The 19,797-nt window shown below is 45.1% G+C and overlaps 1 protein-coding gene across 1 annotated transcript in view; it reads left to right on the forward strand.

Annotated features, from left to right (window-relative positions):
• The window catches only part of LOC115644827 (pituitary adenylate cyclase-activating polypeptide type I receptor-like), a 44,587-nt gene that overhangs the window by 3,400 nt on the left and 21,390 nt on the right, over positions 1 to 19,797 (forward strand). Inside the window, exons 2-3 of the mRNA XM_030549291.1 lie at positions 15,905 to 16,004; positions 17,983 to 18,090. Of these exons, the coding sequence (XP_030405151.1) occupies positions 15,905 to 16,004; positions 17,983 to 18,090 (208 nt within the window). The remainder of the gene's footprint in view (positions 1 to 15,904; positions 16,005 to 17,982; positions 18,091 to 19,797) is intronic.

Raw genomic sequence — 19,797 nt, forward strand, 5'->3', positions numbered from 1 at the left:
CTTGGCGAGAAGGCTGGGCTGGCACTAGACTCTTTGGGTTTATCAGGAATCTGCTGATGGTGGTAAGACAGGGCAAGGTATGGAATGCCCCACCTGAGGAGAAGGCTGGGGTCTGAGAGCTGAGCCCAGAGGGAGTGCAGCTGCATGAATAACATCAGAGGGGCGGAGAACTAAGCCCAGCAGGGCCAAAGACTTCTTTATTTTGTGTTTCTTTTGGGACCCACTGTGCCTTTGGACTCTACTACCCTGGGGAGGAGAGGCTGAACTTTCACAAAGGCCTTGCCAGAGGGCTGAGCCGTAAGCCACTACAGGGAGGCAAGAAACTCTGTTGAGAAAACTGCAGCACAATGTCCTGCCATGAGCAGGGCCTCCCTGGGGGAGGCAATTGGGGCAATTTTCTCCAGGCCCCGCGAGCTCAGGCCCGGCGGCGATCTAGGTCTTTGGTGGCATTTTGGTGGCGGGGGGCCCTTCAGTGCTGCCGAAGATGCAGAGGGACCCCCGCTGCTGAAATGCTGCCGAAGACCCGGACCCAGACCGCTGCTGGGTGAGTACAAGTGCCACAGCTCCCCCGCTTTGCCCCAGGCCCCCTGAATCCTCTGGGCAGCCCTGGCCATGAGGATATGCACAGGGTGATGACCTGCTGACAGGGCCCAACTTTAGGCCCTATCAGACAGACATCTAGATGGCAGCACAGAGGCTACATGATGTTTTCATATGAGTGTAATCAGTTAAGGTGGGCTATTGTCAGCAGGATTAAAAAACACACCTTTTGTAGTGATAATCAGGATGGCCCATTTCCAACAATTGACAAGAAGGTGTGAGTAACAGTAGGGGGAAAAGTTCTACTTCATGTAATGACCCATCCACTCCCAGTCTTTATTCAAGCCTAATGTAATGGTGTCTAGTTTGCAAACCAATTCGAATTCAGCAGTTTCTCCTTGGAGTCTGTTTCTGAAGTTTTTTTGTTGTAGTATTGCCACTTTTAGATCTGTAATTGAGTGACCAGGGAGACTGAAATGTTCTCCGACTGGTTTTTGAGTGTTATAATTCGTGACGTCTGATTTGTGTCCATTTATTCTTTTGTGTAGAGACTGTCTGGTTTGGCCAATGTACATGGCAGAGGGGCCTTGCTGGCACATGATGGCATATATCACATTGGTAGATGTGCAAGTGAACGAGTCTCTGATGGTGTGGCTGATGTGACTAGGTTTTATGATGGTGTCCCCTGAATAAATATGTGGACAGAGTTGGCAACGGGCTTTGTTGCAAGGATAGGTTAGAGGTTAGACTAGATCGTTGTAATGGTTCCTTCTGGCCTTACAGGCTATGAATTTATCTGACGAAGGTGGCCCTTTTTTCTGCTTGTGAATAATGTCCAGCCAGACTTGGTTACAAATTTATTCAGAACACTTTGGGTTATGTTGGCAAAAGGGCCCGGTGAAGTCAGCTGCCCAGTTTGAGACGTTGTACAGGGGCTTGACTTTCTGAGAATAGATAGAATGTGTATCAGCCCGTGGTTCGCAGCCTGGCTTTTTTCAAAATGTACTAAGAAGTTTTAATGGCCACATATTGTCAGGACCACTGTGGTATGGCTAGTCTGAAGACTGCATTTTTGGGATCATAGCAGTCCTTGGGGCATTATGTTTGGCTGAGCTGTGAGGGTAGTTGCCAGCTGAGTAGGTAATGCCTTCTGAAGTAGGCAGGTGTTTCTTGGCGGTCTCCCATCCACGCACTTGTCAGACTTGGCATTGCTCAGTTGATGAGACCTGAAAGGATCCCCAACCCAAGGTGATACAGCTTGTGGTGTTACTCTTCTGATACAGACAGGCATTTCTCAAAGCAAACAAAATAGAGTATCACATCCTTTCCTATTTGCACAATGCTGGAGTTTTCAGCGCTCTAAGCATTTTGATGCTAAGAATATGACCTATTTACAAGGTCAGACCCTAGTTCTTGAAGATTCTAACTTAGGATTTTCCATCACACTCATTCCTATTGAAGGTAGACAGCCTCTGTTCGGTGCTGAGTTTTCTGAAGGAAGATGGAAGGATGACCCAGTGGTTAGGGCAGTAACCTAGGACTTAAGGTCCCTGCGTTCAAGTCCCTGTTCTGACGCAGGCTGCCTGTGTGACCCGGGCAAGTCACTTTGGGGTAGATATTCAGAAGCTCACATGATACTTAGGTGCTTCACTCCCATTGGGTTTCAGAGCTAGACACCTTTGCAAATCTGCCCCTTAGTTTCTCTGTGCCTCAGTTCCCCATCCCTAAAATAGGACACAGGGGTACTGTGAGGATAAATATGGCAAAGCTTCTAAGACTTCAGAAACCATGATAGCAGGGGCCATGTAAAGTACCTTAGATGGTTTGAGACAACTGTGAATTGAGGACATGCTGCAGCTTGCAGTCTGAAGCCCTAAATTGTTCCTGTTCATCATTTAAGATGAATAACCAAGTATTTGTAAAGTACAAGTGAGACAGTCAGCAACAGCAGACAATGTTCTAGCCAGAAGGGTTTTCTGAGTGCAAAATAATTTACCTTTTTTTTTTAAAGCCCAAGGAAGGCCAACAGATTTAACATTGTCACAAGTTGTATTTCTAAGGGAATCTTCCCTCTCTTCTTGTGTAACCGTGTTTGCTTTCAGTACCCACTCGGTAGCGTACAGCTCCAATATCATTTTTGTTCCTTGCTAGACAGGCCTTAGGTAGGGCTGCTGCTGGACTTGTGCTGATTTGCAAGCTCTGACGAGTCACCGTGATATTTAACATATGGGACGATCTGTGTCAAAGGCCACTAGGCGTCTTGACGAAAAGAGATATTTAGTCATTTACTTCTGAAATGGGAGCTTAGAACAAGAAACACCTTGTTAAAATGTTGATGTTCTACTTGCTCATAATCTTAGCATGATTGATCTTAGTCAACAGTTAGACTGGAGGCTCCTAGGAGAAATCCTGGACACAGAAAGAATTCGGGATGGAGAAGCACAAGGTGGCATTATTCCTGGTAAGACTGCACTGAGCTATGCTAGCATAGTGCTTGGACACTGTTGTTTTGGAGACGCTTTCTTTGAAATGAAATGTACAGCTATTCAAGAATTCCTAGGATTTCTTTTTGCAAGAGAAAGGACGTTCACATGAGAGCAGGCAGAATATTTTCAACTGAAACTGTTTTTCAATGGAAAATGAGGGTTTCAACTCCTCTGTATTTGTTTTATTTATTGTAAAAAGTGTCTGCTTTCCATGGAAATCTTTGGCATTTTATTGAAAAACACAAACACCTGAAAACCAAAAAGTTTTTGATTAAACTCCATCAGTCAAAATTTTTTGGCTGAAAACCAAAAATGTAAATTCAGAGATATCAAAACACTTTGTTTTCACTTTTGCTGTCAAAAAAAAATGTTTTGATGTTCCTGAATTGAAATGTTTCACTGCAGCTCTGTTCGACATTAACCCACATCCACCTGAGAAGCTGCTGCGGCGCCTTCTAAGCATTGTCATTCAAGAGCATCATACCTCAATTTTTCCTCTATAGGCTGGATTTACCAGCCTAAATACATCTCCCATGATGCACTTGTGACTGTCTCCTCCGGGAGCCCAGAAACATAAGCCACTATGTTACCTCTCAATTCTGCAACAGAGAGCTGTGCTGGAGCTTAAATTGTCTGATAGCTCCCTGCCACATCAGACTATCTCCCTGCCAGCAAACTCCAGGAGTCTCTGCCAGGCTAATCCTTTCCTTGCAAGTAACATTCGCTGTTCAAAAGTCACCCAGAGGCATCTCTCTGCAGTGTCCTGTCTGTTGCACTGGCCTCTCCCAGAAATTCTGAGTCTGCTGTCTCTAACGAGACAGAATGCACCCCAGTCTTTAGTTTAGCTGAGGACCCACACATCACTTTAATGTACAGCACTGAGGGAGGTTTATAATAGAACGAGAATCAGCATATTACTAAGGAACAGAAACTTAAGTGGTATTAAGCAGAGATGATAGAAACAGAAAATGGCTGGAAATAAAACAAACTCAAACACACTTTCTAATGTCTGAAATTTAACAGATTATAATCCTGGTCTCAGGCAATTTCTCACCAACAGCATCCTCAGCCCACATGGTTGAGGGATCCACCTTTCACAGATTCCAAGAACACTGGCCCATTTGATCCATTCAGTGATGGATAGCTAAGGGTTCTCTCCTCTTTTTTCCTATAGTCCAGGGAAGATATAGTCTGGCCAGAGATACTCACACACAGGGGAAAATGAGAGGCTGATGCACCCAAAGTACAACTCCCATGAGGTATCACAGCAGCACATGTGGACTCAGTCTAATACTGAACCAGCCTTGAATCAAAATATTCTGACTTCATTTAGCAATCCAAAATATTTCAATTTGGGTCAAACTGACATGAAATACTGTTTTGATGTTCTTGACAAAATCTGGTTTCTGTGCAGAAGATTTGGATTTTTTAGTTTTTTGATGAATATTTGAATTTGTTTGTGGACATTTTTTGATGAAACTGAATATTTTGATATTGTTTTGTAGACTTGTTCAGCAGATAAAACCCCCATTTTCCTACCAGCTGTAGTTAACACTTGTGTACGGGCCAAACTCCTAGCAATGAAGACCAATGAAGACAGATGCTAGTGGCCAAGGGGTCATAACTTTTCTTAAAATAACTGAACAAGATAACCCTGACGATGACCTGTTCTGGTAGCAGTGGAATAGGGTAAGGGAGAGGAGAAGCAACAGCAGCCTGGAACATAATCAGGTTTCCACTTTTAGTAGGGATAACATAGTGACAGCTGCCTTAGAATACCATGCATGAATTGGATAGATTCTCAAATATAGAGCATCTTAATTCTCAAAGAGCCAAAGAGACCCACCTAATCCTGAGGATAGACTTGCATTATACCAGAGCTGAGAGAGACTTGTGCAAGCTACTGCACTGGGGAAATCATTGAGCCATTGAGTTTAGAATTCCAGCAGGTCAAGCCCCATCGGTTTGATAAGGCAGGTTTAAGTTGCATCTACAGGAAAGTGGATCTCTCTTGCAGGAAGTGGATCAAGGTCTAAAATGCTCAGCAAACCCACCTGATCTCAGATTAATGCTCAGGGTAGGGTGACCAGATGTCCTGATTTTATAGGGACAGTCCCGATATTTGGGGCTTTGTCTTATATAGGCACCAATTACCCGCCCCTCAGTCTCCTGTCCAGATTTTTCACACTTGCTAGCTGGTCACCCTAGCTCAGAGCAATGGGAATGGAGGGTGGAGGAGGGGTACTGGCAATGCAGTCATATATGACACACGTAACTCCACTTGCATCCAGATGGAACAATGTAATTTGGGTCCTATAGTGTTCATGGTCTGCCCATCAGTACAGGGACTGTTTCTTTTACCTCCATGCAACCTTTTGGTGCCATAAACATTAAATGCTAAGGACCTCATTCACTCTCATGCTGAACAGTACCATATTCTGCAAGTAGTCCCATTCTCATTAGTGAGACCATTTTCAGAATTAGGTTCTACTCGGTGTAAGGTGGACAGAAGCCAGCCCTATATAACGACGACACTGGCTGCCAACTGGTTTCACTTTGTGATATGTCAGAGAAAGGATTCTTTGTGCTACATAAATTGCATTGCACCAGGTTGTACAATGATTTTCCAACACCCAGCATAAAAATATCCCAACTATAAACAGTTTCCCATTATCAACAACTAGTTACAGACACTTCAGGAGCTGACGAAACACCTTATTTCCAGCCAAACCACTGAATGGTGGTGGGTTTTTTTTAAATGTAAATTGCAATTGATTTTCATAGTCATCTTTTTATTACTGCTTCTAAAGTTGTTTGTTGTTCCAGCTCAGTGCAACACACAATATATTTGAAAATGTAAAAAATTAAAGAAGCATTGTGTTGAATTCTGAATAATAGCAATTCAGAAGCCTGTTCCTAATGTACAATAATGAGAGATGCTATTTTAGGAGGTGATCATGCTGATTTAAAAAAATATATCTAAGGCTACCCATTGTCAAAGCATAATGGGTGAAAATTAACCATTGCTTACAGCGTGTCTTCATTTTCTTTCCACGTTAACTCTTTAATTCTCTTTCCATTCTAATATTAGGGCACGTGAACCATCTCATATGCCGCACATTTAAAAGGCACACGGTCCTCTAAAGCCCCAAATTTAGGTGTTCCTGCAAAGGATTTTTCAAGATGAAGTCTTGTCCTTTTTTCTAGGTGGATATTATTGTGCAGTTTTAACTGTTTATGTGGGCAGTAAAGTTTCCATTCAGGCTAAGAACAGAAGCCTGATTTCCCATTAAATTGTGTTGTTTATTGACAGCATTCTATAAGCCTATAAATCAACTGCCTGTGACTGAAAAAAGAAACCCAGTGTAGTGGTACTCTCAGGATTGGTACAATAAAAGACAAGACTGTACTGTACTCTCAAAGCCTTTGGAAGCTTAGGGTGGCTTACAGTGTTCTTCAGAAATGTCTCAGTACATCTACAATCTATCACTTAGATTAAATCAATATTTTCAGTGCTCCTGGGTGGGTTTCAAATAGGCCAGCTTGCAAAAGGCCAAATCATGTTGCCTTTTCACTCATATGGTCCCAGTGGCTTCAGCTGAATAAAACTTTGGTGCTGTCAATACACAACACTCAGACACTCTGGTTCCAATACTCCTCTCACGTATACTTGTTTTATGCTGTGTAACTCCCCTGAGTTCCATGGAGTTACTCCTGTTTCACACCAGTGAAAGAGAGGGGAGAATCAGGCCCTTTGTCAGGTTGGTGGAGACAATTTGAAAATCCGAATAGGATCAAATTAAATTGAGCACACAAAGATTTGTTCCAGCACCACCGTCTGTCTCCCCTTTCCTTCCTGGCCTCCTCAGGCTCTGCTGCAAATAAAAGAGGTGTAGGAAGGAAAGCTGGCCTAGCGGCTAAGGTAAGAGTGTGGGACTCTGAAGTTCTTGGTTTAGAGCCTGGTTCTCCCACAGATTTCCTCTATGACCTGGGGCAATCACTTAGTCTATTTTATGCCTCAGTTCCTAATCTGTGAAATGGGAGGAGTACCTCAGGTGGGGGGCGGAACAGTCCCGGAATGCAGTGTTCAAGTCCCTGAATGACTGAATGACTCTGGGACAGTCCCGAATTTCTTGCAGCGTGGCTCTGTGCCTGCCCCAGGCTTAGAGGCAGCACCAGTGTCTTCCCAGTGGTGGTGGTGCGGGGACTGCAGTGGGCATTAGCCACCCCTCACTATGAGGCTCCACCCCTACTTTTTCTCTCCCCCTGCCGTGGACCCACCCCCTGGCCAGGCCGGAAGCTGCAGCTGGGAGTAGTAAGAGCTGCCCAGGGAGTCCAGGCCACTGTGTCCCCACCCTGCCCTGTGTGGCATGCCCTGGAGGGTGGGAACACAGGCAGGGGCTTCCTCTGCCCTCTGCAGGAGGTTAGGACATGGAGAGGGGAAGAGGAAGAGCAGGGGGAGGATCCACAGAGGGGGGCAGGGCTGCTGCATATATCCTGCTTTGCCTTTTGAAAAGGTGGTCAACCTCAGGGTGTTGTGAGGATAAAAATCCATTAATGATTGTGAACTGACATTATCATGGTGAGGGTGTCATAAACAGATAGCTAAGGGTTAATGTCTCTTACACCTGGAAAGAAGTAACCTGAAACACCTGACCAGAGGACCAATCAGGAAACAAGACTTTTTCAAATCTGGGTGGAGGGAAGTTTGTGTGTGGGTCCTTTGTTCTTTGTCTTGTGCCTCTGTCCCTCTCAGCTATGGGAAGGATTTTTCTATTTCCTGCTTTCTAATCTTCTGTTTCCAAGTTGTGAGTACAGAGATCATAAAACAATAGGGGTTATTGTTTTTTTTTCTTTTGTATTTACATGGTGTAGTTGCTGGAGTGTTTGGAATTGTGTTCTTTTGAATAAGGCTGTTTATTCATTTTTCTTTTAAGCAATTGACCCCGTATTTGTCACCTTAATACAGAGAGACCATTTTTATGTATTTTTTTTCTTTTTACATAAAGCTTTCTCTTTAAGACCTGTTGGAGTTTTTCTTTAGTGGGGAACTCCAGGGAATTGAGTCTGTGCTCACCAGGGAACTGGTGGGAGGAAGAAGTCAGGGGGAAATCTGTGTGTGTTAGATTTACTAGCCTGACTTTGCATACCCTCTGGGTGAAGAGGGAAGTACTTCTGTTTCCAGGACTGGAAATAGAGAGGGTGGAATCCCTCTGTTTAGATTCACGGAGCTTGCTTCTGTGTATCTCTCCAAGAACCCAGGGAGGAAACACCTGGAGTGGGGAAGGGAAATGGTTTATTTCCCTTTGTTGTGAGACTCAAGGGATTTGGGTCTTGGGGTCCCCAGGGAAGGTTTTTGGGGGGACCAGAGTGCCCAAAACACTCTAATTTTTTGGGTGGTGGCAGCTTTACCAGGCCCAAGCTGGTAACTAAGCTTGGAGGTTTTCATGCTAACCCCCATATTTTGGACGCTAAGGTCCAAATCTGGGACTAGGTTATGACATAGTGGCAGCGTTTGTGGGCAAGATAGAATCCAGAAGCCAGTAGGAATATTATATTTTTCTTTTCTCTGTTAGGGGCTTTTAAACAGAGACAGTTTGATTTTAAAAGGAACTAGAGAGAATTTTTTTTTCTCTGCTCTCTCTTGCAGTTTCTGGCTTGCATATTAAGCAAGGAACCATTAAGCTGTGACAAAAGGGTCTTTTGTGACACACTAGCACTCCCATTAGGAGTCAAATACCAGAACTATACACATGCAAATAAAGTGTTTTCTCTGGTATACTTTACATTTAAAAGATTAGCTAGAGGAAGAAAGGGAAAAAGGCACTGTTGCTAGGCAGACCCCAGGAGGCAACAGAGAACCTGCAGTTCAGAAGATAAACACCGGAGGGCACCACAACACAAGAAAACAGGAACCATGACTTCCAAAGAAAAAAGGGAGGCGGAAGAACAAATCAAAGAAGCTGAACACAGGCGACAACTGGAAAAAAGGCCAAAAGAGGTGGAGCTGAAAGAAAAGGAAGAAAGCATCAAACTGGCAGCCTACAAAAGAGAACAAGCAGCCAAAGAGGCAGCCCACAAAAGAAAACTAGAAGAAGAAGAGGTGGCCCACCGAAGGAAACAAGAAGAAGAGGCGACCCACCGCCGAGACATGGAAAAACAACAAAAAGAAAGTGAAGAGAAGGAAAAACAGAGAAAACATGAACTGGACTTAGCGCAGGCTGGGCAGCATGCGCCAGTCAATCCTAACAACCCTTCGCCAATTATGGTTCCACATCACAGGAAATTTCCCACCTACAAGGCAGGTGATGACACCGAGGCCTTCTTGGAAAATATTGAAAGAGCCTGTCTTGGGTACAGCATCCCTGAAGACCAGTACATGGTAGAATTGAGGCCACAGCTCAGTGGACCTTTAGCAGAGGTGGCAGCTGAAATGCCTAAGCAGAACATGAACGACTATAAACTTTTTCAAACCAAGGCCAGATACAGAATGAGGATAACCCCGGATCATGCCCGTCGGCGTATCAGAACCCAAAAGTGGAAACCAGATGTGTCATTTCCCAAACACGCCTACTACGCTGGGAAAAATTATGAGGCCTGGATATCAGGACACAATGCTAAATCCTTGGAAGAACTGCACCTCCTCATACAAATGGAGCAGTTCTTGGATGGTGTTCCTGAGGACATAACACAGTACATACAAGATGGAAAACCCCAAAATCTCACTGAGGCGGGGGAGATTGGAGCCAGATGGATGGAAGTGGCAGAAAGCAAGAAAGCTACTGTCAAGGGGAACGAATACCGCAGAGGGCACACCAACCATAAACCCTACAACCGAGGACAACGAAAGACCCCACCTACAACCCAAGGAAAGTCACAGACACACTATTCATCCACCTCACCAGTCTCCAGTAACCCACCTCGACCCAGTGACCAGTCAGATGGAAGATGCTTCAAGTGTAATGAACTGGGACATATCAAGGCCAACTGTCCAAAGACCGCCAACCGAGTGCAGTTCATTACACCACCGTCACCCACAAGATCCCCAGGCCCAGATGCCTCTCAAATAGCCTTGGAGCGAAGGGAAAATTTGAGAGTGGGCGGAAAGAAGGTTACTGCGTGGAGAGACACGGGGGCACAAGTGTCAGCTATCCACCAATCCTTCGTAGACCCCAAATTCATCAACCCAAAGGCCCAAGTGACAATTTACCCCTTCATGTCACAAGCTGTAGACTTGCCTACAGCTGAACTGCCTGTCCAGTACAAAGGGTGGTCAGGAATGTGGACTTTTGCAGTTTATGACAACTATCCCATCCCCACGCTACTGGGGGAAGACTTGGCCAACCAGGTGAAGCGGGCCAAGAGAGTGGGAATGGTTACACGCAGCCAAACCAGACAAGCTTCCAAACCCATTCCTGTTCCTGAGCCGTCCACAGACGCCCCGTCTGTGTTACCAGAGACCCAGACAGAGGTAGTGGACCCGGATACCATGCCAACCACTGAAACAGCCACAGCACCTCCAGTCTCAGGCCTGGAACTGCAACAGCAACCAGCACCAGCAATTGCAACCACATCTTCAAACTCAACGGCAGTGTGCGCCAGGGAGCCAGAACTGGCAGAAGCAACAGACAGCCATACCCAAAAGGCTCAGCCAGAGCCTGAAATACCCTCAGGTGCACCAGCGGAGAGCGGTTCACCAGCAACGGAAACAACCCCATCACCTACATCGCTTCCAGAGGGACCAATCCCAAGTCCACAGTCTGAGGAAGAACTGGTGACCCCAGCCTCAAGGGAACAGTTCCAGACTGAGCAGGAAGCAGATGACAGCCTGCAGAAAGCATGGGCGGCGGCACGGAGCACCCCACCGCCTCTCAGCTCTTCTAATTGATCCCGGTTTGTTATAGACCAAGGACTTTTATACAAGGAGATTCTTTCTGGTGGACACCGGGAAGAATGGCAGCCGCAAAAACAGTTGGTGGTTCCAACTAAGTACCGGGGGAAGCTCTTAAGATTAGCCCATGATCATCCCAGTGGCCATGCTGGGGTGAACAGAAGCAAGGACCGGTTGGGGAAGTCCTTCCACTGGGAGGGGATGGGCAAGGATGTTGCCAAGTATGTCCGGTCTTGTGAGGTATGCCAAAGAGTGGGAAAACCCCAAGACCAGGTCAAGGCCCCTCTCCAGCCACTCCCCATAACTGAGGTCCCATTTCAGAGAGTAGCTGTGGATATTCTGGGTCCTTTCCCAAAAAAGACACCCAGAGGAAAGCAGTACGTACTGACTTTCGTGGACTTTGCTACCCGATGGCCGGAAGCAGTAGCTCTAGGCAACACCAGGGCTAACACTGTGTGCCTGGCCCTAACAGACATTTTTGCCAGGGTAGGTTGGCCCTCCGACATCCTTACTGATTCAGGATCTAATTTCCTGGCAGGGACCGTGCAAAAACTGTGGGAAACGCATGGGGTGAACCACTTGGTTGCCACCCCGTACCACCCTCAAACCAATGGCCTGGTGGAAAGGTTTAATGGAACTTTGGGGGCCATGATACGTAAATTTATCAACGAACACTCCAATAATTGGGACCTAGTGTTGCAGCAGTTGCTGTTTGCCTACAGGGCTGTACCACATCCCAGTTTAGGGTTTTCACTGTTTGAACTATTTCCATTACATGCATCTGAGGAAGTGGGTATTCACCCACGAAAGCTCATGCTCCAAAACGTCTGTTAGTCTATAAGGTGCCACAGGATTCTTTGCTGCTTTTACTGTTTGAACTTGTGTATGGTCACGAGGTTAAGGGGCCATTACAGTTGGTGAAGCAGCAATGGGAGGGGTTTACGCCTTCTCCAGGAACTAACATTCTGGACTTTGTAAGCAACCTACAAAGCACTCTCTGACACTCTTTAGCCCTTGCTAAAGAGAACCTAAAGGATGCTCAGAAAGAGCAAAAGGCCTGGTATGACAAACATACCAGAGAACGTTCCTTTAAGGTAAGAGACCAGGTTATGGTCTTGAAGGCGCAACAGGCCCATAAGATGGAAGCATCATGGGAAGGGCCATTCACGGTCCAAGAGCGCCTGGGAACTGTGAACTACCTCATAGCATTTCCCAATTCCTCACTAAAGCCCAGAGTGTACCATGTTAATTCTCTCAAGCCTTTCTATTCCAGAGACTTACAGGTTTGTCAGTTTACAGTCCAGGGAGATGATGCTGAGTGGCCTGACGGTGTCTACTACGATGGGAAAAAAGACGGTGGCGTGGAAGAGGTGAACCTCTCAACCACCCTGGAACGTCTGCAGCGGCGACTAATCAAGGAGCTGTGCACTAGCTTCGCCCCATTGTTCTCAGCCACCCCAGGATGGACTGAACGGGCATACCACTCCATTGACACAGGTAACACTCACCCCATTAGAACCCCACCCTACCGGGTGTCTCCTCATGCCCAAGCTGCTATAGAACGGGTGATCCAGAACGTGCTACAGATGGGTATAATCCGCTCATCTACCAGTGCATGGGCATCTTCATTGGTTATGGTACCCAAACCAGATGGGGAAATACGCTTTTGTGTGGACTACCGTAAGCTAAATGCTGTAACTCGTCCGGACAACAATCCAATGCCACGCACCAATGAGCTATTGGAGAAGTTGGGATGTGCCCAGATCATCTCTACAATAGACTTAACCAAAGGGTACGGCAAGTACCGCTAGATGAACCTGCCAAGGAAAGGTCAGCATTTGTCACCCATGTGGGGGTGTATGAATTCAATGTCCTTCCTTTTGGGCTTCAAAATGCACCCGCCACCTTCCAGAGGCTGGTAGATGGTCTACTAGCAGGACTGGGAGAATATGCAGTTGCCTACCTCGATGATGTGGCCATTTTTTCAGACTCCTGGCCCGAACACCTACTACACTTGGAAAAGGTCTTTGAGTGCATCAGGCAGGCCGGACTAACTGTTAAGGCCAAAAAGTGTCAAATAGGCCAAAACAGAGTGACTTACCTGGGGCACCAGGTGGGTCGAGGAACCATAAACCCCCTACAGGCCAAGATGGATGCTATCCAAAAGTGGCCTGTCCCGAGGTCAAAGAAACAGGTCCAATCCTTCTTAGGCTTGGCCAGGTACTACAGGCGATTTGTACCACACTACAGCCAAATCGCTGCCCCACTGACCGATCTGACCAAAAAGACCCAGCCAAATGCAGTTAAGTGGACTGATGATTGTCAAAAGGCCTTTACCCAACTTAAGGCAACACTCATGTCTGACCCTGTGCTCAGGGCCCTGGACTTTGACAAGCCACTCCTAGTAACCACAGATGCATCTGAGCATGGTATAGTAGCAGTTCTCATGCAGGAAGCAACGGATCACAACTTCCATCCTGTCATGTTTCTCAGCAAGAAACTGTCTGAGAGGGAAAGTCACTGGTCAGTCAGTGAAAAGGAATGCTACGCCATTGTGTACGCCCTGGAAAAGCTACGCCCATATGTTTGGGGACGGTGGTTCCAGCTACAAACTGACCATGCTGCACTAAAGTGGCTTCATACTGCCAAGGGGAACAACAAGAAACTTCTTCGTTGGAGTTTAGCTCTCCAAGATTTTGATTTTGAAATTCAGTACATCTCAGGAGCTTCTAACAAAGTAGCTGATGCACCCTCCCGTGAGAGTTTCCCAGAATCCAATAGTTAAAAAGTGTTCTTAAAATGCAGGTCTGTTAGTTATATACTTAGTCGTATATGTAAAGGTGTTGTATTAATCTGTTTATTTTAAAGTTCTAGGAGGAAATCGCCGCCAGTGAGCTTCCCCACTGTCTGCAATTTGGGGGGCGTGTCATAAACAGATAGCTAAAGGTTAATGTCTCTTACGCCTGGAAAGAAGTAACCTGAAACACCTGACCAGAGGACCAATCAGGAAACAAGATTTTTTCAAATCTGGGTGGAGGGAAGTTTGTGTGTGGGTCCTTTGTTCTTTGTCTTGTGCCTCTGTCCCTCTTGGCTATGGGAAGGATTTTTCTATTTCCTGCTTTCTAATCTTCTGTTTCCAAGTTGTGAGTACAGAGATCATAAAACAATAGGGGTTATTGTTTTTTTCTTTTGTATTTACATGGTGTAGTTGCTGGAGTGTTTGGAATTGTGTTCTTTTGAATAAGGCTGTTTATTCATTTTTCTTTTAAGCAATTGACCCCGTATTTGTCACCTTAATACAGAGAGACCATTTTTATGTATTTTATTTTTTTTTTACATAAAGCTTTCTCTTTAAGACCTGTTGGAGTTTTTCTTCAGTGGGGAACTCCAGGGAATTGAGTCTGTGCTCACCAGGGAATTGATGGGAGGAAGAAGTCAGGGGGAAATCTGTGTGTGTTAGATTTACTAGCCTGACTTTGCATACCCTCTGGGTGAAGAGGGAAGTACTTCTGTTTCCAGGACTGGAAATAGAGAGGGTGGAATCCCTCTGTTTAGATTCACAGAGCTTGCTTCTGTGTATCTCTCCAAGAACCCAGGGAGGAAACACCTGGAGTGGGGAAGGGAAATGGTTTATTTCCCTTTGTTGTGAGACTCAAGGGATTTGGGTCTTGGGGTCCCCAGGGAAGGTTTTTGGAGGGACTAGAGTGCCCCAAAACACTCTAATTTTTTGGGTGGTGGCAGCTTTACCAGGCCCAAGCTGGTAACTAAGCTTGGAGGTTTTCATGCTAACCCCCATATTTTGGACTCTAAGGTCCAAATCTGGGACTAGGTTATGACAGAGGGCCATCTAGATCGAGCCATGGCCGAGAATGCCACTTTGTTTCACTGTTCTTAACTATGATTTCACCTCTTTCAGCTTAGTAGGAGAACTTCAATGTTGTGAGTGTATGGACACCCCTCATTTTTTCCTGATGTATGCACTGACATCATGTTTTTAAATATCTGGAGATTTTTCACTGCATCCCCCTAAGTCTCTTGTTGACTTTAGTGCGAGTGTGGGGGGTCCCCAGGGAAGGCAGGGTCACACCTGTTTGTTAATGTAAAATATATATCAGAATTCAGACCATAATGAAAAACTCTTCTCCTTCTTTACTTCCCGCTGCCCATCTTCTGTGTAAGTATCACCATGGCCATTAATATAAACACATGCGCTCAGACGCCATGACTTCACACCGTGGCTCCTCCTTGATTGAGTTGCTATTGTGGATCATTTTTATTGTGCTGGCCCCAATTGGAATTGGGATCCCATTGCACTAGGCATTGTACAAACACTGAGCAGAAGGACAGTCACTCCCCCAAAGCACTGACAGTCTAATTTCATAAGTACCGACTCTGTGGGCGCTTTGGGGCTGGAGAACCCACGGAAAAAAATAGTGAGTGCTTAGCGCCCACTAGTGGACCCCGCCAGTCAGCTCCTTTCCTGACCCCAGCGCCTCCTGCCCGCCACCGATGCTGTTTTAGGCATTGACAGACCTGAGTTACATAGTGCTCAATATCCTCCTTCATCTGGGGCCAACAGAAATGGTCTCTAGCAAGGTGAATAATTCAGCACCTAAGAGGCCCACATTTTCATGGACAGCTGTTCAGCAGCGGGCAGGAGGCACTGGGGAGATGGGGGAGAAATGGAGGTAGGAAGAGGTGGAGCGAGGGCAGGGTGCACTCAGGAAAGGAGGCAGGGAAGGGGCGAGAAGAGGTTGGGTGGGGGCAGAGCAGAGGTGGGAAGAGGCAGGGCTTTGGGGGAAGGGGTGGAGTGGGAGCAGGGCCTGGGGCAGAACAGGGGTCGAGCACCCCCGGGAAATCAGAAATAATTGCATTAAGATTCTTAAGAACACCTATGCATAATTACCAATATGTCAGCAAAGGGGAGAGTTGTTCACAATGCAACCTGTTAAATCGCACCCACCATTTCTATCTATGTCTTGCCTAGGTTGCTTCTATCCATCCGGAATGCAAGATATTCCAACAGGTGGTGAAAGACCAGGCTCTATGTTTAGAAAAAAATGAAGCTACTTTACCCAACTTAAAAGGTGAGAGACATAGGCCTTATGCAGCAAAACCTGACATGAACTGTCTTTGTTTGACTTCAATAGGGCTAGCCACATAAGCAAGGACTGTTCTCTTGAGTAAAGTTTTGGAAGGTTTGGCCTGATTTTTCTCATCACTTGTGCTCTGTAAAGAACGTGCATCTTGCAGCATCTCTGATTTCTTTTTGATTGTAGTGGCATTTTATGTTGATAATAAACTTTATTTGTGCATTGCTTACATTCATACCAGTATTCTAACCTTAGGTGGGGCACATTCTCTGTCACATGACCATTGGCTTCAGTGGAGCTATGACAATTTATGCTAGTTGTGCTATCCTCACATCACCCCTGTAAGTAGGCAATTACTTTTATTCCCATTTTACAGAATAAAACTGAGGCACAGAAAGTCTGACTAGTTCAGGGTCTTACAGGAAGTCTATGATAGAGCAAGGAAGTGAACTGAGCCTGAGATATTAACCTGAGACTTAAAAGACCGGAGTTCAGTTCCCTGCTCTGTCATGACTTCTTCTGAGACTCTGGGCTAATCATTTAGTCTTTCTGTGCCTCAGTTTCCTATCTGTAAAATGGGAATACTAGTATTTTCCTAACTTACAGATGTGATGTGAGGATAAACCCATTAGCAATTTTTCTTGATGCCCAGTTTTGTTTTACTGACTAAAAGAGCTCCATTTTCAAGATGACTGTACAATTTTAGGATTGCATTTGCTTGACTCTTACGTCCACTTTCTCAAGAAAAGAAAAGATACAGATGAGCTGGAAAATGTATATGTGAGAGACTGTGTCCATGACTGTAAAACAGAAATACAACATCCCCCTAAATTTGTGGAATTACATGGGATTTAGCAACACCAAGTGTCACGCTGCCTGGAGTGGCTCATAGCTGAGAGTGCCAACCTTATAGTGGACTGCTAAGAAGCAGGACAGAGACCCCAAATTGGTTGTGTGTTCTGTAATTAGATTTCACCCGTAGCAAGCATGAACTCCTAAAACACTAATACAGTCTTACTTTGGAGTCACAGACAGTCCCCTTAGCAAGCTGGACTTAGTGATAGATGGTTGCTATATACCAAAGATCATAAAATATTCAAGTTATTCCAAGTCCTAAAGGACCAGTCACTTACCCCAGATCAATTTGTACCTTACCTCTCACACCAAAGACAATACTTGTAGCCAATTCTATAGTAAACTATCAACGGATTTATTAACTAAGAAATGAGAGAGTTATTACACGGTTAAAGCAGGCAAGCATAGATACGAAATTGAGGTACACTCTATGGTTTCACAAGGTGACAGAGTTGCAGAAATCTGTCAGCTCCAAATGTCTTTCAGTTTAGTAGCTCTTACAGGAGAGTCAAGACATCAAAAGAAATCAAAAAAAGAATTCTTGTCAGGGATTTTTATTTATTTCTTCTAGAATTAAAGCTGTTGGGATGAGCGCTTTTGCACACAGTCTCTCCATGGGTGCAAGGGGGTAATTAACAAAGTCTGTGTATTGTGATGGCCCACAATGGCCCATAGAGTTTTGATAGGCCTTCTTGTTGTGCAGGAGATGGTCCTTCTTGACTGGGTTTACAGTTTCAGAGCAAACAGTTTTTTTAGTTACATGCAAAAATGTAAATATTTCCTTATAGCAGGTGACAAGGAAGGTATACGTGAGATTAATGCATACAGCAATTTACAAGCATTTCATAAAGTCTGAAAGCTAAAGACATTGTTAGAAGCCCAATACCCATCTCAACCAGTTACTAACACACACCTAAAGCCTTGGCAAGAGGTGGCACCTGGTCTGCCAGCGTCACACCATGCCATTGTGAATCTGGGCTAAGTAAGAACTGCAGCTGAGTCTTGCACTTGGTCCTCTGATAAAGACATGGGCAATCTTTTGATTAGCGATTGCAAGACTTCTCGAATGTCTCATTCTGCAGGCGTCTCTTTAATTTCAGACTCTTTTTCTTTCCAGGATGCCCAGGGGATTGGGATGGACTGACTTGCTGGCCCAAAGCCACTTTTGGAGAAGTGGTAAAAGTTGCATGCCCGGGTTTCTTTGAAGAAATCACCAACATACAGGGCAAGAATGCTTTTTTCCCTATTATTAAGGTTCCTAGCCATTTAAAAATATGCATAAGGGCTAAGATACTAAAGCAATTAACATTCATGCATCAGGGCAGAGTTGAATCAAGTTCTGGGGCTCGGGGCTGGAGCAAGTGAGAGGGACCCAGCACCAGAACTGTGGCCCTGCCCCCCACTTCTGCCTGTGGCCCTGCCCTTGTGCCGCCCATGGCCCTGCCCCATTCCACCCATTCCTCTGCAGACCCTTTCCAGTTCTGCCCATGGCCCCACCCCCTCTCCCCGCAACCCTGCCCTACACTCGCTCCTTTCCATGCCCCTCCCCACCTACTGTGGCACCGAGACTAGAGAAGCTCTGCTTCCGGGCTGTGGTGGGGGGAGATTTTTCTGGGGCCCCAAATTGGCTGGGGCCCATGGACCCAGGCACCATTGGCATATGCAGTAATCCGCCACTGCTATCAGGGCACAAAGTTATGGTGTCGGGAGGAATTTTTTTCAGGGTTACAAACATTCATTAGGTAATTTTTTGGGGCGGGGGTTCTCTAATGTATCCTACATACACCAAGGTCCATGACCAGATAATGGACTGGATAAAGCATTGATCTCCTTCAGTACACAAAGACCTCCACTTGGACAGCTGTACTTTCATAATCCTTTTGCCCGTTCTGATCTTGTCTGATCAGAGCCATTTGTAAAGAGATAGAGAAAAGTCAGTAAAGATTGATTTTTTGCAATCATCTTGGGAATGCACTACAACTTGCAATGGTATTGAAAGTAGTAGAAATGACATGCACAAATACAAAGGACATATTTGGCCCTTATGCACAGTAGCTTAGAAAACAGAAAATTTAGCAGCCCAAAATTTGGAAGACAGAAGCACTTCCCAGCATGAATATGCTATAGATTAGAATTGCATTTGGAAAGGTTGTGATTGAATTTGATGTGGAAAATAAAAGGCCCTGATCACCCTTACTCAAAGAAATAGGCCCTTTTAAAATAATCTCTTGCCCAATTGCGCAATCTGAAAGTTGATAACGTTATAATTAAACTGGTGGAAACTAAGAATTTGCGTTCTATGGGAAGCTCTGACCTTTCGAATTTAATTTTTGTTCCAAATTGGAATTAAAAAAAGATTTATTGAAATTTCTCACAAAGCTAACTTTTTGGGGAAAAAATAGTGTCAGGTCATTTGAAATGTTCCATTTTGATAAAATTGAAATGTTTCGTTCACAGTTTGACTTTTTATATTTGCTATTATCATTAATAATTTCAAATAAAGAATTCAAAATGAAAAGTCATTTTGAAATGAAAAATTGAAATGGCCCATTCCAAGAAGACTGAAATGCTTCTTTTCTATGGGTTTTTTCCCCGTAAAAGAAATTTCATCAAAATAGACAAATTCCTGCAGTAAGTATCCATGTGGATGAAATGGTGTTTTTCAACAGTGAAATGTTAATTGAAAAAATGTTGGCCAGCTCTAGCAGTAATCCAGCTCATTTAAAAGCAAAAGCCCAATGCTGTGACAATCAGTGAGAGTATCTTGCTAACATAGTGGCATCATTTGTACGACTGGAAGGATGGGAGCCCAAATGTCAGAGCCCAGATAGCTTTGTCTATCCTACTGCAATTGAGAGGATGGACGGTTTTGCAGTGGCGTCCTTTGAGCCAGGATTCCTGGTTTTTATTCCTGATTTTGTTGCAGATCCTC

The sequence above is a fragment of the Gopherus evgoodei genome, chromosome 2, assembly GCF_007399415.2.
Source record: "Gopherus evgoodei ecotype Sinaloan lineage chromosome 2, rGopEvg1_v1.p, whole genome shotgun sequence".
NCBI classification, from domain to species: domain Eukaryota; kingdom Metazoa; phylum Chordata; order Testudines; family Testudinidae; genus Gopherus; species Gopherus evgoodei.